The sequence below is a fragment of the Atractosteus spatula genome, chromosome 5, assembly GCF_055471065.1.
Source record: "Atractosteus spatula isolate fAtrSpa1 chromosome 5, fAtrSpa1.hap1, whole genome shotgun sequence".
NCBI classification, from domain to species: Eukaryota; Metazoa; Chordata; class Actinopteri; order Semionotiformes; family Lepisosteidae; genus Atractosteus; species Atractosteus spatula.
In genome coordinates this window covers 24,599,835-24,613,278 of record NC_142710.1, presented here as the reverse complement: position 1 = coordinate 24,613,278, position 13,444 = coordinate 24,599,835, and the positions used below count along the sequence as shown (strand labels likewise).

Below are 13,444 nucleotides of genomic sequence, written 5' to 3'. Positions count from 1 at the left end.
TTTGTTTCTGAAAGTTCTCAGCTGGCTTCTCCTATTTTTTTTTGCTATTTTATTCCCTATTTTTCTTTCATTTTTGATCCCAAAGAAAAGGCTCTGAAGCATCGAATGTTCATTCTCAGCCTTGCATGACTGCTCAATGCCACTTACATCCAACTCTCCACAGTCACACTCCTCTCCTTCCTCCACATATCCGTTTCCACACTTCTGTCCTCCATACAGCACTTTTGTCTCGGGCATGTTGAACAGACACATCCCCACTCCCTTCTCCAGGCTGGCCGCAAGGTCCTTCTTACTGCAGCTGCTGAACACTGTAGGGAAAGGGTACCTGCGAAGAGGAACCGACGGGCTCTTGAACTGGGGTAGAGGGTAAGATATCTGTAGAAGAGCAACAGCTGCTAACACCCTAGGACCCGGTCCTCTGCAACTGAAATCCCCGTCGATAATGTGTTTGCAATATTCCTTCTGGAAAAAATCATATGCCGGAAAGTCGGTAGAGCTTTGTGTAAAACTAAGACAGCCCAGAACTTGTTGAAGTTTAGTTGTGGACTGATACAGTATACAGGACAGTTCAAAGGGCCCAGGCCTCTGGTTTTAGGCAGAAATACATTTCAATACTTTTGTAAAAGTATAATATAATAGTACTTTTATAGGGCTTCTCATGCCACAGTATCCTAAAGCACATAGTATATAGGAGAGGACCCACATCATTCACCACTAAAGGGCAGTTCCTACCTGGATGATGAGTGGGAAGCATCATTATGTGCCAGTCAGCAGACTCACTACACACATTAAGGCAGAGCAGTGAGAAATTGCTACACTAATTGAACTAAACAAAAACTTTAGATAGGCCAGGATGTGCAGGGCCAAATGGAATTTAGTCAAGGCACTGCAGTTAACACCCTGCTCTTAGTAAAAGTGAAAAGGGATTCTTTAATAACCAAACATTTAGTACACTTGCAGTGACCCCGGTCACCACACTGGGGCATTCTTCATTTTAACTATAAACACAGTATATGCAATAAACTATTGATAGAGACAGAAACTGAGTTCTCTGAGAGTTGAATGATTATTCCTGATAACTGTTTCAAAATGAGAAACAGAGATACTGTAGAGACTCAGTTTGGTTTTGCTATGTCTGGGAGAGACACGGTCTGAGAAGCTTCTGCCAAGTGTTCATTTTTATGTAGGACTTCTTGTTTCTTGAGGGCAGTCACACATGAGGCAAGCTCCCAGAACTTGCTTCTGCCACATTTGCCTTGAGCCAGAGCACAATGTGTAGAAGAAAAATGATTCCACAGAGCACAGTTGTCTCCGCTGGAAATCTGTTTTTTTGTCCTCATCATTAAAAAGCCCAAGCTGCCATTTTTACACATTGGAGAGAATTCTGTGAAAATTACAAGGCACCATCCAACAGCAGACCATCTGCAGAATGACTTGCAAGGCAAAGTGTCAGACCTTTGCATCACTTTCTCTTCTCGCTGAGTTTTAGAGATGTTGAAGAAATGTCAAGTGTGTAATGCACCCTGAAAATGTGTGTAATATTCATGGAGGTTTTAGAACACTCCTCCACCCCCTGCAAAAAATAAGAATGTCACCTTCTGCTGCAAAAGGATTTAATCTCCTTATATTTTCTTACAAATAAAAGAGAGCTGGGTGTGAGTGTGTAAGTGAAAATGAAAGGTAATTGTGCAATTGTGCTATTTCACTTAACAGCCATTGCTTGTGATTATCTTTGTTGAGGATTGTTTCTAATTAAACAGTCTGTGCAGACTAATGTTGTCTATTCCACATTTGGGTAACTTAACCTCACATTCTTGGAGGAACAAGCACCAATTTCTAAATTTAAGTACTATATTCGTTTTCATTGCACTTTTTTAACAGATTTGAACTATTCGTGTGCACATGTAGCTTTTTTAAAAATTCCAAATTACACAAATTCCAAGCAAACTTATTGCTGCATCACCTACAATCAATTTTAAAACCAGTTCTACCTGACATTTAGTTTTTCTTTAATATTTTTACATTTTTTTAAATGTGTGCTATGTTTAAGAAAAGCACATTCTGCTAAGCACATCAGAGAATTAACCATGTACATTGAAACATTAATGGTTTGTGTAACATTGTTGGATTACATTTTTCATGCCACATTTTCAGTACTGCTTTGTAAGACTACATTTTACTTGTCAGAGCACCGTGAGATGTCAAGCAATGATAATCTGTTACAGGCTGTTGTTATGGTTTAAGAGAACCATTACTTCATAAGCAACCAGTGTCACCAAATCCCTCGTTCCCTACTGCAGCATGATTTCTCCCCTTTTAATATGTGCATTTATGTGCCCGGTGCTACATTTGCCAGACAAATACAGTATGTAATATATTAAAAACACTTGTATACTTTACAATTACATCATACTACATGTACAGCTAACATGAAGCAGTGCAGGAAGAATTTAACATTACAGTGATTTTAACAGAGAAAGAAAATGTTTTTGATAGAAAAGGAACGATTACCCACGACAGCTGTGTACCCTAGAGGCATTAGCAAGGTTCAATTAATAACCTTGCACAGCAGAGTGGCCTTCCCTTGCCAGCCCTGTGCAAGTCATGAGAGGAACTACACTCAGACAGCTGCTTTTCCTGCAGGAAACGTGGCTGCCAGCTGACAGTGGCATAATCATTTTAAAATTGCCTGACCTGTGGGGATTGGTCTTGTTTAGAATCCCCCTTTTCTGCAGCCATGTAGCTACACATTTGCTGTAACACAGAAGCTCAGGATTCCATAACAGGCTGAAATAAACAATGTGCTCCTTCGCACATGCTGGTCCCTGACATCCACTGTCAAACAATAAGGGAACAATGGGAAAGCAGGAGGCATACACAGGAGGTTCACAGGAGGTTCTGGCCTGTTCATCTTGTGATTTGGCCTCCAGTTATCAGCACGCTGCAGATAAGGGCATTGGCTCTAATACTTTTGTGTATAAAGTTTTATCTGCAAAACACTCCATCCTCCACAGCCGATAACAGATGAAAATAAAAGAAAAACTAGAGATCCAACTTTCCCTGTCTCACACTAGTAGTATTTTATATGTTTATGTTTATGGCCTCATTTTATATGTTTTATTCTAACATTGTGCAGATTCACCATTTGCCAAAAACAGAAATGGCTCATTAAGGGCCTCCACATTTGGAACCTCACTCTCTTAGTTCATGGAGCTTTCTGTAGACCAGGGATGAGTGACTATATTCTTCAAGGGCTGAGAGTTCTCTGATGTTGATTCCACCTCTGATGATAATTTAATAATACTAAATTAAGTAAATACTTGAATAAGAGGTAAAATCCTGTGTAAAACCTGCACAACTACAGTCCTTAAGGGCTGCCTACTGATGTTACTGGGGGTTTCCCTGTGATGCTACAGTACTTGCCTGTGCTAGCAATGACTGAGCTATTGAATGCTAAAGTGGAGCTAGGCACAATCTTAGAAATATGATTATAGGTCATTAAAGGTTATCTTTCCAAAAATGTAATCTTCCTTTTCACCCATGTCATAAAGGTGAGATAGATTTATATCATCTTTGGAAATAAACAAGCAAACCACTTCAAAAGTTTAACTTGTACAGTTTAGAACTTCAAAATCCCAGATTAGCACTTAAATTGGCTTTGCCATCATTCATTTTCACTGGCAGGAGATCTGCTTGGAACGTAAATCCAAAGTATAGAGTGACTATTATTGCAGCTGAGTTAAGAGCCTAGAATTAAGTTACAGGAGATCAGATTGATAACTATACTTTTCAAGGGATAATATTGGTTTAAACACGGCCACACTGACTCTGTGCATTCCAAGAACTTTAATTTAATTATGATTGAAAAGTGATGTCGAAAGATTCTTGGAAACAACTAGAACTCCAATGTTTTAAATCATACCTTGGATATGCTGATGTTCGACCTGACTAGTTTATGTCAGCTTTATATCAAACTGACATTGTTGGCTCATTTATGAATATGTTATATACAATTCAAAAGACATAAAAGCTAATACATTTTAAATAACTCTGGATACAAGTGTAAACCAAAAATTGTTCATATTTAATATTACTACAAAGCTTCATCCTGTGAATGGAGACATGTTTGCCTGGGGGTTCCAGTTTTTTTTAATACAACCTTTTGTATAATCATTCTGTAATTGGTTTAGTGTAAATATTTTGTTTTTTAAATCCTCTTCTCTCCTGTTGCCAGTGTTGATATATGGTCTCCAAGAAAGACATCCAAACCTTTATAGCTACTGTACAATTAAAAAAAATCTCTCAAATTCTCTGATTGATTTGGGTGCTGTACAGAACATGATTTAGAGGTATTTAGTTGCCATGACTCTATCCAACAAAATTAAATGCAGTAGAGATTGTCATAGCAAAGTCACAGAGATCACTTATTGATTTCCTTGTATTATTACACCTCTATAGAGGTATTTATACCTCTTTAAATATCTCTTACCATTCCACTGAGTAGTTTTGAAATTCTAAAGATGCAGGAATGATTTTGTACGTGTTTAACGCTGTGTAATGATAAGACACTGCATAAGAATTTGAAGGATTTTCAATGTTTTATGACCTCAAGGCTCTTGTGTAACTCTGTACCAGTGAGGTAAAAATAAGTACTGTATATTTATTTTAACTCACCATTGTCTGTCTATATACCCTGCCCTATGCCTGTTACTTGCCAAGACAGACTCTGGCTCCCTGCAACCCTGAATTTGAAAAGCTGGATGTCTTCCTATACATTTACCAAAAAACAGTCACAAAATAATCTGAACTTGGTACTGACTTCCATGCTGAAGCCTCCAATTTTGAAAATTCCCAAAGGGCTGACATTGCCATGGAATGGGAATCACATTTCCACCCTTGATCATGTCACAAATAAAACCACCAGAAAACCAGCTCTGAAAAGAGAACACGGCACTGACTGAAGCTGGTATATAAAATCATTTTTACATTTGGGCCGATATCGAGGGTGAGATTGTTCCTCACAAAAGGCCTTTACCAGCTTGTTCTCATTTGGTTAAATGCAGACAAACATCTGTAGAGCAAACTTAAAAAGAAACTAAAGCAAGCAAGAAATACTTCTTTTGCAGATGTATAACTGGCATTTTGGCATATATGCAGTAAACCAGTTTGTCCTCTTTTCTTCTTACTTAATAAAGAAGGAGTGGTTCTCATTAACTGGTCTTTCATCTTAACATCTTGGAATGGCTGCAAAAAGCAATTCTTTTCTGTGGTGCTTGCAGAATCAAACACTGCTAATGAACATTTCAGCATTTATACCAGCTTGTACAGCACGGCTTGAGTGATAGTCAATGATCATTTTCAAAACCTGATTTGTAATTGAGATAGTTAAAAAGACATTTTTAATGCGAATTAATCTCCCTAATAGGCTAACAGGATAGTATGGTATTCACATCACATATATAATGTCTTCGCTGATATATATTTACACATTAAATTGTGTAAAAAAGGTATATTCATGGTTTCAGTGGTTCAACATCACTCAGGACACCCTTGTTGTAACGGATTTTAATAGATACAACCCTTTAGCTTTAATGGACCTGGTGCTTGTATAATAACTACGGTGCCATACAAATAATGTTATGAGATGCTGTAAAGACTACTGATAGCAGGGCAGTCCTTTCAATGGTGGTCTGGTAGAGACACTAAATTGAGATGATATTTGGCTATTAGCTTACACTTTTATTCCAAAATGAAATCTTACTAAATTAAGCAAGTATGGATAAAATCTTCACTCCCAATCTCATTTTGATTACTTTCAAACCACAAATACAGTTTGTTGTTTGCTCTGACTTTCCTTTTGCGGTAAGGAATAAAAGGCTTGTAGCTCAACAAGTTCATCACATTGAGGGCGTTCTGAACCTTTTTTAGCGGATGCAGGCAAGACACTACACGTAATGCTTGGTATTTTAAATAATTTGAGGCTTGGAGATTTCAGATAAAATCGATACATTTACTAATGAGTATTTACTGAGTGCTCCATTTTTGGGTTCCTATAAATGTGTCATGTCTGGAATATGAACATATTGAGAATCTGATTGGCGATAAGATGTGACAAAAACATTAAACAAATGTTCTCTTCACAATTTTCAAATGCTTACCTAGTCTGCAGCCTCTGAGGGGACAGCGTTAATGTGTTCCACTGAGCTGGCTCTTTGGCCTTTTAAGTGTAATGAACTGTGGAAGTCAAACTGATTCTCAGGGGACCAATAATATGACAGCAAATGCTACATTTTCTCATTCCTGACCTCGAATTAACCCAGCACTGTCCCCTCCTAGGAAACAAGTCCTATACTTATATGCTTTCTTACACATACTGTGGGGAATATGAGCCTAATTACATCATGTAGAATTGAGCTTCTTACTTTAAAATATAAAAAATATACATATACTGATAATAATTACATACTGTACCACTGTCTTTCAGACTCATTTGGTTTACAAGTAGTAACATTATTACAATCTACTGTATATATTGTATTTTCATGTACAATAAATACATTAAGCCTACATAAGTCAATTTTCCATATTTATCATAATTTCATATCGTATTCTGTTGTTTTTTTCTTAAATACACTGTTCTAAAGTCATAAACGTTTTCAACTATAACATGGTTTCAAGGATGTTGCTAGTACATCCCAAATAGTATACTCTATTCTTACACAGAAATTAATTAAAACACCTATGACAGAACAAGTAATTATTTTAAATAAATGTTTTACAGCTGAAATTACATTTGTTTTTCTGTGTTGTTCTGAATAATAAAACCCACTCTTAAATTAGAAAGGTGTTGAAGAGCAGTCGGTTTTTCACTCCCACTGTGAAGAGTATTCTCATAATAAATACTGTATGAAAATATCATTATTCTTGTCACAAAGTGTGCATAGCTCAAATCCCTACTCCGTGTCAGTTCTATTTCTAGTGTGAAGACAGCTTATTTTCTCTCCCTGTTCTTCTCCATAGCTTTATTTTGAATATGTTCTTATTAAGAATGCCCTCAAAGCCTTTTTCAATTTTCTTACAGCTCGTTGCTGTGTTGTTTTATGAGCGCATAATTGAGCATAGTATTACTTTGTTTTTGATGGGTACAGTCCAGTGAAAATACAAAAGGTCCAGTAAAAACATAATAGTCTATAGCTTATGAGGCTGTGAATTGGCTTCAGTTAACATCAGACTGGTCTGTGTAAGGCATCCAATTTTCTCCATTGAATTTTAAGCAGGGGGCAGCATTTTTCTAACTTAGCAGCCTTGAGAGTAGCATCGTTTCAAGTAAGGAGTCCAATAGCAATGTCTGAATGTCGGGGTATCTTTCTAGAGTATATTTTCTTTCTAAAATGGCAGGGGAAACCTGCCAAAAGGATTTCTAATAAGATAATGAAAAGGGTATGGTCAAGAAAAGGCCATCAGTCTTATTATTAGATTACATCACGTGCCAGCAGCCTAAGTTAAAAATCACATTATATTTTGGGCTTGTAAATATTAACTGCTGTGCATTTACTAAATGACATGGTTTCATCTTTCCAAACCTCTGCATGAACCACATTAAGAATCATCTAACGGTGATCACATACTTTTTATGCATTTCAGAGCTCCCGCAGAGATCTGTGATTAACTAAGCATTTCCCTAAAGCTGTCCTTTTTTTCAACTAAACAGAACCCCGTCATGCATGCATTTCAAAATCTACCCTCTTCTGCACTGCATATAAAACATTCAAGTCTTGCATGTTAAACTAAACAAGGGTGCATGCTGAAACAAAGGTTGAAATAAACAGTGTATTACACATGGAGCAGAGCGAGACAACTGTCATTAGACTCTGCACGGATCAGTTCTATCCCAGTCTCTATGGACACACAGCTTGTGCTCTTGGCTGCACTCACCCAGTGGAGGGGGTCATGATGCAGCCCCCCTTGTCCGCTGTGACCCGGCACCCGCAGCCCCTCTCTGGGGTGTCATGATTCATTCCGAAGTTGTGCCCCAGCTCGTGTGCCAAGGTCACTGCTGCGCCAAGGGGGCTGTCTGCATGGTCCTGTGTGGGAAATGCATCATTTTCAGACAACGTGCAAGACTAGTGGGTGTTTCCAAAGCAAAAGGGAAGGTGTCTGCAGCTTGGTGCTTCTGTTCCTTCTCAGTGATGAAACACACAAAGATCTCCTGTGTTAGTAATCCGGACTTCACATTGTTCCTATATTTTTTACATATTTTTATGACTAGAATTGATTGGCTGTGAACTATAGGCTGTGAATGTGTCTATACTTTCTCTATTATTAATACAGGATTTTCATTACAATCTCAAAATTACTCCTTGGTGTTTTTTAAAGATTTTTAATTGGGTTTCACACTAAAGAAAACAGTGGTAGAACCAATCACATTTAATGCCAAACAAACAAAGGAACAGTCAATGTAAATAGTTTTATTTTTTAAAATTATTTAAAAAAAAACAGAATTGTGTATTGTGTTACTTTTAATGGGAGTATACACTCCCATACATTTTATAAATGATCCTGTTAGATCTTTACTGTGTTGTGGCAGTTCAGTCTGGAAAATCAAGCTGTAAATCTGAATATCAGGAGCAGTCACGCCACCGCCATCAAATAGTTTTATTACTCATTTAGCAAATACAGCCTAGTAATAAACGTAGGTGAATTATGAAGCTTTATGCTTGACTAAGCAGACACATAGTATCTAACCTTCCTATGGAGAGAGTTACAGTGCAACTGAGGGGTACACCAGCTGTTTCCTGTAAGATGCAGAGACTGTGCATGAATCCATCATAAATTACTGTATGTAACACCCTTCCAACAGGGCAGGACCTCCTGGTGTTCCAAGAAACACTAAAAGGAGTGTTAATCCATGGATAAAATCTCAGATATAGATGCATGTATTATTCAGCGTGCTGTCACAGAAAAGGTCCAGTTTAGACACAGCTACTTGGAATTGACTGGATTCTTGCTTGATTTAAGAATGCAGGGAGTTCAGATGGAAAGCCTCATGCAGAAAATCAGCATTATGAAAATCAGCAAATTAAATTTGGGCTGTTTCTTAAAGTCATGGCAGTGCTTGACCTCTACTTCATGACTTCGGAAATTAACCGGGGATATCGAAACAGCACATCAGGTGACTGAGGTAGAATATCTGTTGTGAGATCACAAGTTAATTAAAAAAATTTGAAGAAACAGCAAAATTCAAACTATGTTTTCCAGAACCTTCCTGGAATATTGAATAGTGTACGAGAAGTGTTTAATTTTCCCTCTCAGCCCTATAACTTGATATGTCAGCCTTTAATCAAGAGGCAAACGTTTTGCCATCTGTGACAAATGAACTGGATAAACATCTGGAAAAAAGCTGTAAACCGGCCGCCTAGCAAAAAGAAAAAACACATTTATTAATGGTGAAGATATGTCTCTTGATTATGAAGACACATTCTGTCCAGCGATTACACCACTCACTGAAGACAAACCTAGTGGTTTACTGATCACAAGAAAGTTTACAGATGAGTGGAGAATATTTGACCCAGCTCTCGTCTGCTCACTAGTAACTTAACAATCTGAGAGACTCATTTAGCCATTAGTTAGTGAAACAAGCCAAAGCATCAGCTTCGTCTACAAGGATGGTTAGTGATTCTAGACTCCCACAACCCTTGTTGTGCAAAGAGTACCTCTTTTTTAAGTTTTGGTCTTTGGCTAGTGTTTAACTATTGATCCTGAAGAAGTCCATTGGTTGAATTTGTCAGTGCCTGGATCAACTGCCATTGTAGTCTTCACGTATCAAAGGTAAAAATATTCAATTCTTTTAGCACACTAATGTATCTGTCTACTCTAAGCAGGGCCAAGTCCAAAGAAAGAGCGAATGAAACCCCTTGATTTAAATTCTATACTTTTAATAACATATCTGTGACTGGAGACTCCGTTTCCAGATCACCTGGCACTCTTGAGGTATCGACATGTACACATACACACACATATACAAACATTTCACTATCTAAACAAAGGCAATAACTCTGGTTTCCAACGTAAACAAGCTAGTCTGGAATTCCGGGGATAGCTTTGCTTGCTCTGTGGGTGCACACACAGACTAAAGTAAGGATGTTCCCATATTATCACTCTGCAACTCACAACTGACAACCCACTGAAGCTCAGCAGGTGTGAGCCTGGTCAGTACCTGGATGGGAGACCTCCTGGGAAAAACTAAGGTTGCTGCTGGAAGAGGTGTTAGTGGGGCCAGCAGGGGGCGCTCACCCTGCAGTCCATGTGGGTCCTAACGCCACAGTATAGTGATGGGGACACTATACTGTAAACAGGCGCCGTCCTTCGAATGAGATGTAAAACTGAGGTCATTAAAAATCCCAGGGCATTTCTTGAAAAGAGTAGGGGTGTTACCCCGGCGTCCTGGCCAAATTTTCCATTGGCCCTTACCAATCATGGCCTCCTAATAATCCTCATCTATGAATTGGCTTCATTACTCTGCTGTCCTCCCCACTGATAGCTGATGTGTGGTGAGCGTTCTGGCGCACTATGGCTGCCGTCGCATCATCCAGGTGGATGCTGCACATTGGTGGTGGTGGAGGGGAGTCCCCATTACCTGTAAAGCGCTTTGAGTGGAGTGTCCAGAAAAGCGCTATATGCTAAGTGTAAGCAATTATTATTATCAAAATTAAACTTTAACTCAAACCAAACACTTGTTTTCCTTTGTTTTAGAAGTGAAATGAACCAAATTGGTGATCAACTCACGTGTTTCAAATAAATAAGTTGTTTGGATTTCTTACCGGCAAAATTATTTTTCCCACAACCTGTAGGACCCAAACTTTGGCATGGCAACAGGGGCTGGCTTAGTAGTGCCTGTTTCAGGGTTGCGCATGCGTGGATTGATTTGTAAGAAGATACCATTAAGAGGGGGTAGTATTTTCTTAAACAATATTTATGCACATAAAAGAAGTATGATATTTTATTTTTGGTAATAATATGTTCATTGTTTAGTTGTGTACTTATTTAAGAAATGCATATATCAGAATTCTGATTATTATTTTGTCAAATTATTTTTGCTTTATAGTGGAATATTCTAGGGGGAGGAGTTTAACCTAGAAAAGGAGCTCTTCAAGATAGGAGGGGGGGATAAGGATCAGGTTGGTAGTGAGGGTAGAACAGGAGCCGCCAACAACAATCAATTTTTTATACAGCAAATAATATACTATAGCTTTGTGTTGTTTTTTTCCCCCCGGTTAGTTCATGTTTTTCACTTTATTTTTTGGGTGTGGACTTTGGGAACACAGTTCCTCTTTATAAACACAATTGCACGTCTTTGCAAGTGTGGCTGTGGCATCGTTATTGTTACATTCTATCTACACCTCTAAACTCTTCAAGGAGGAGACTGTGACAATATCCTAATGTTGTTTGCCTTGGTTTACCATACTGCACAGACGATCCTTTAGCTTTATTTCTAATGATCATTTCTATAAATTTACAGGGAATTTATCGATTTTACGATTTATTGGTCTATAATGATTCGGTTCACTTCTTTCACTCCTTTCATGTATGGGTGCTACAATAGAGATTTCCCAGTCAGTGAGCATTACCACTGTCCTGTGTGACTGTTGTAGGAGTTACAGTATGTTTACAGTCTATGAATAATTTATTTTGTTTCCTAAAGTACTATTGGTAGAATACCACCCAGACCAGATGATTTTTCTTAAATGCTTTTAAAATCTCTAAAGCACAAATATAATATTTTGATTTTGCTCAGCCAGAAGCCTTCTATAACTCTCTTTCCTGGTAAACACCTCAGGGAAATATATTGGTTATTTCTCTTTATTTAAAGGCCTTACAGTATGAAAGTAATGAAGATAAAGGTCTTCATCATTACACTGCATTCATTCTACTCATATTAATATAATTAATTAATATGAATTATATTAACTTTATCCTTTGCATTTCCTTTACTGTTGCAATACTGGAAAAACCTTTATTGATTTTATCCACTTTTGGAGGATATTTTTTTCAAATATCCTTTTTTCCAACCTTTGTAATTTATTGGACTCACATTTCTTTAAGGGGGTCTTATTCTGTTTTAATCATTTTGTGAAGTGCTATTTTATCTTTGATTTTTAGTTATTAAGTTTATTAAACTTTTTTGGCTAATTGTTTCTAGTCTTTGTTAAATACATTGACTCCTACCGAATTTCAGTAATTCAGTCATTTCTGTATTTTGCTTTTTCCAAACATTTACAATTCTTTACTTTTTCTATATATATATACTTTTTTATTCTACCATATCCTATACATACAGTGTGTGCAGTGATGTATTTTCAAACATGTATTTTTATGCAAGTTAGCTCACTGGGTGATGACAATACTGCTTTCCTATAATGTCGTCTCCAAGAAAATGCAAATCGAATAATTCCACCTCAAAATGTTACAATGAAGAGAGTCAAAAACATTATCAATTCCATGCAGTTCATTTCATCCTGGGAATTCTGTTTTTAATATGTAGTGTACCTACAGTAAGTTCTGTGATGAATGGACCAGGTTTTTGAAACAGATTCTATTTGTCCTATTTTTCTTAGAATTAAAAGCCCTAAGGGCTCCTACCCAATAACATGTAAAGGAGATCTGATCAATATACATGCATCTCATGTGCACCATTGGGGATTGTTCATCCAACATAAGGATTCTGAATTCCCAGCTGCACTCCCATGCATCTGGAGAGCATAGATTATCAGTAAAAATTTCTACATTGTATCTCAGAATATTATACCATGTGCCTCCTGTCAACAAGCATTTATAAGCCTTTTTAGTTATTTTAGCGATTTCTTGTATGCCTGACAGTACTCCCTTTCCAGTTTTTAATACAAAAGAAATAAGATTCTCATGGAGCTTCAAAGAAGCTTCAAAGAAAGTGATAAGTTAAGTGAATAATTAGAATGAAAAGGATCAGCCACAGTCCCTTTTAATAATTCACTCACCATGACGATCCCTCCAGACTGCTCTGCAACGCACATGCTCATTATCGGAGCCATGCCAATAGTGGTGCCCTGGAAGTACACTCCGCTGTCAACACAGAAGTGAACAAAGGTTCAGACAAAGGTCTCTTAATACTATTACTTTACATTACCACAGATACTTTTTTAAATGCGTTACATCTGGGAGCAAACACTACCACTTCAGTTAAAATTTGCAGCATGGGATTTTAGAAGGAGAGGATGCTCTCACTGTGAACTACACAGACCATGGTCACATGTTGACATTTGCCTCGTCCTCCAGGGTGGGATGTTATATTTAAGGTGGGTAGCTGCGTCAGCATGCGTAGGCTGCAAAGGAACAAGTAATAGGTTTATTCCATGCTGAAAAAAAGAAGAAAGAAAACACAACGTTGTGTTTTCTTTCTTCTTTTTTT

General features: G+C 37.6%; 1 protein-coding gene across 1 annotated transcript in view; it reads right to left on the bottom strand.

Annotated features, from left to right (window-relative positions):
* Positions 1–13,444, bottom strand: part of LOC148834782 (disintegrin and metalloproteinase domain-containing protein 12-like) — a 90,232-nt gene that overhangs the window by 13,784 nt on the left and 63,004 nt on the right. The window contains exons 10-12 of the mRNA XM_088916657.1: positions 13,014–13,098; positions 7,936–8,084; positions 148–325 (exon numbers count right to left, since the gene is read on the bottom strand). Of these exons, the coding sequence (XP_088772783.1) occupies positions 148–325; positions 7,936–8,084; positions 13,014–13,098 (412 nt within the window). The remainder of the gene's footprint in view (positions 1–147; positions 326–7,935; positions 8,085–13,013; positions 13,099–13,444) is intronic.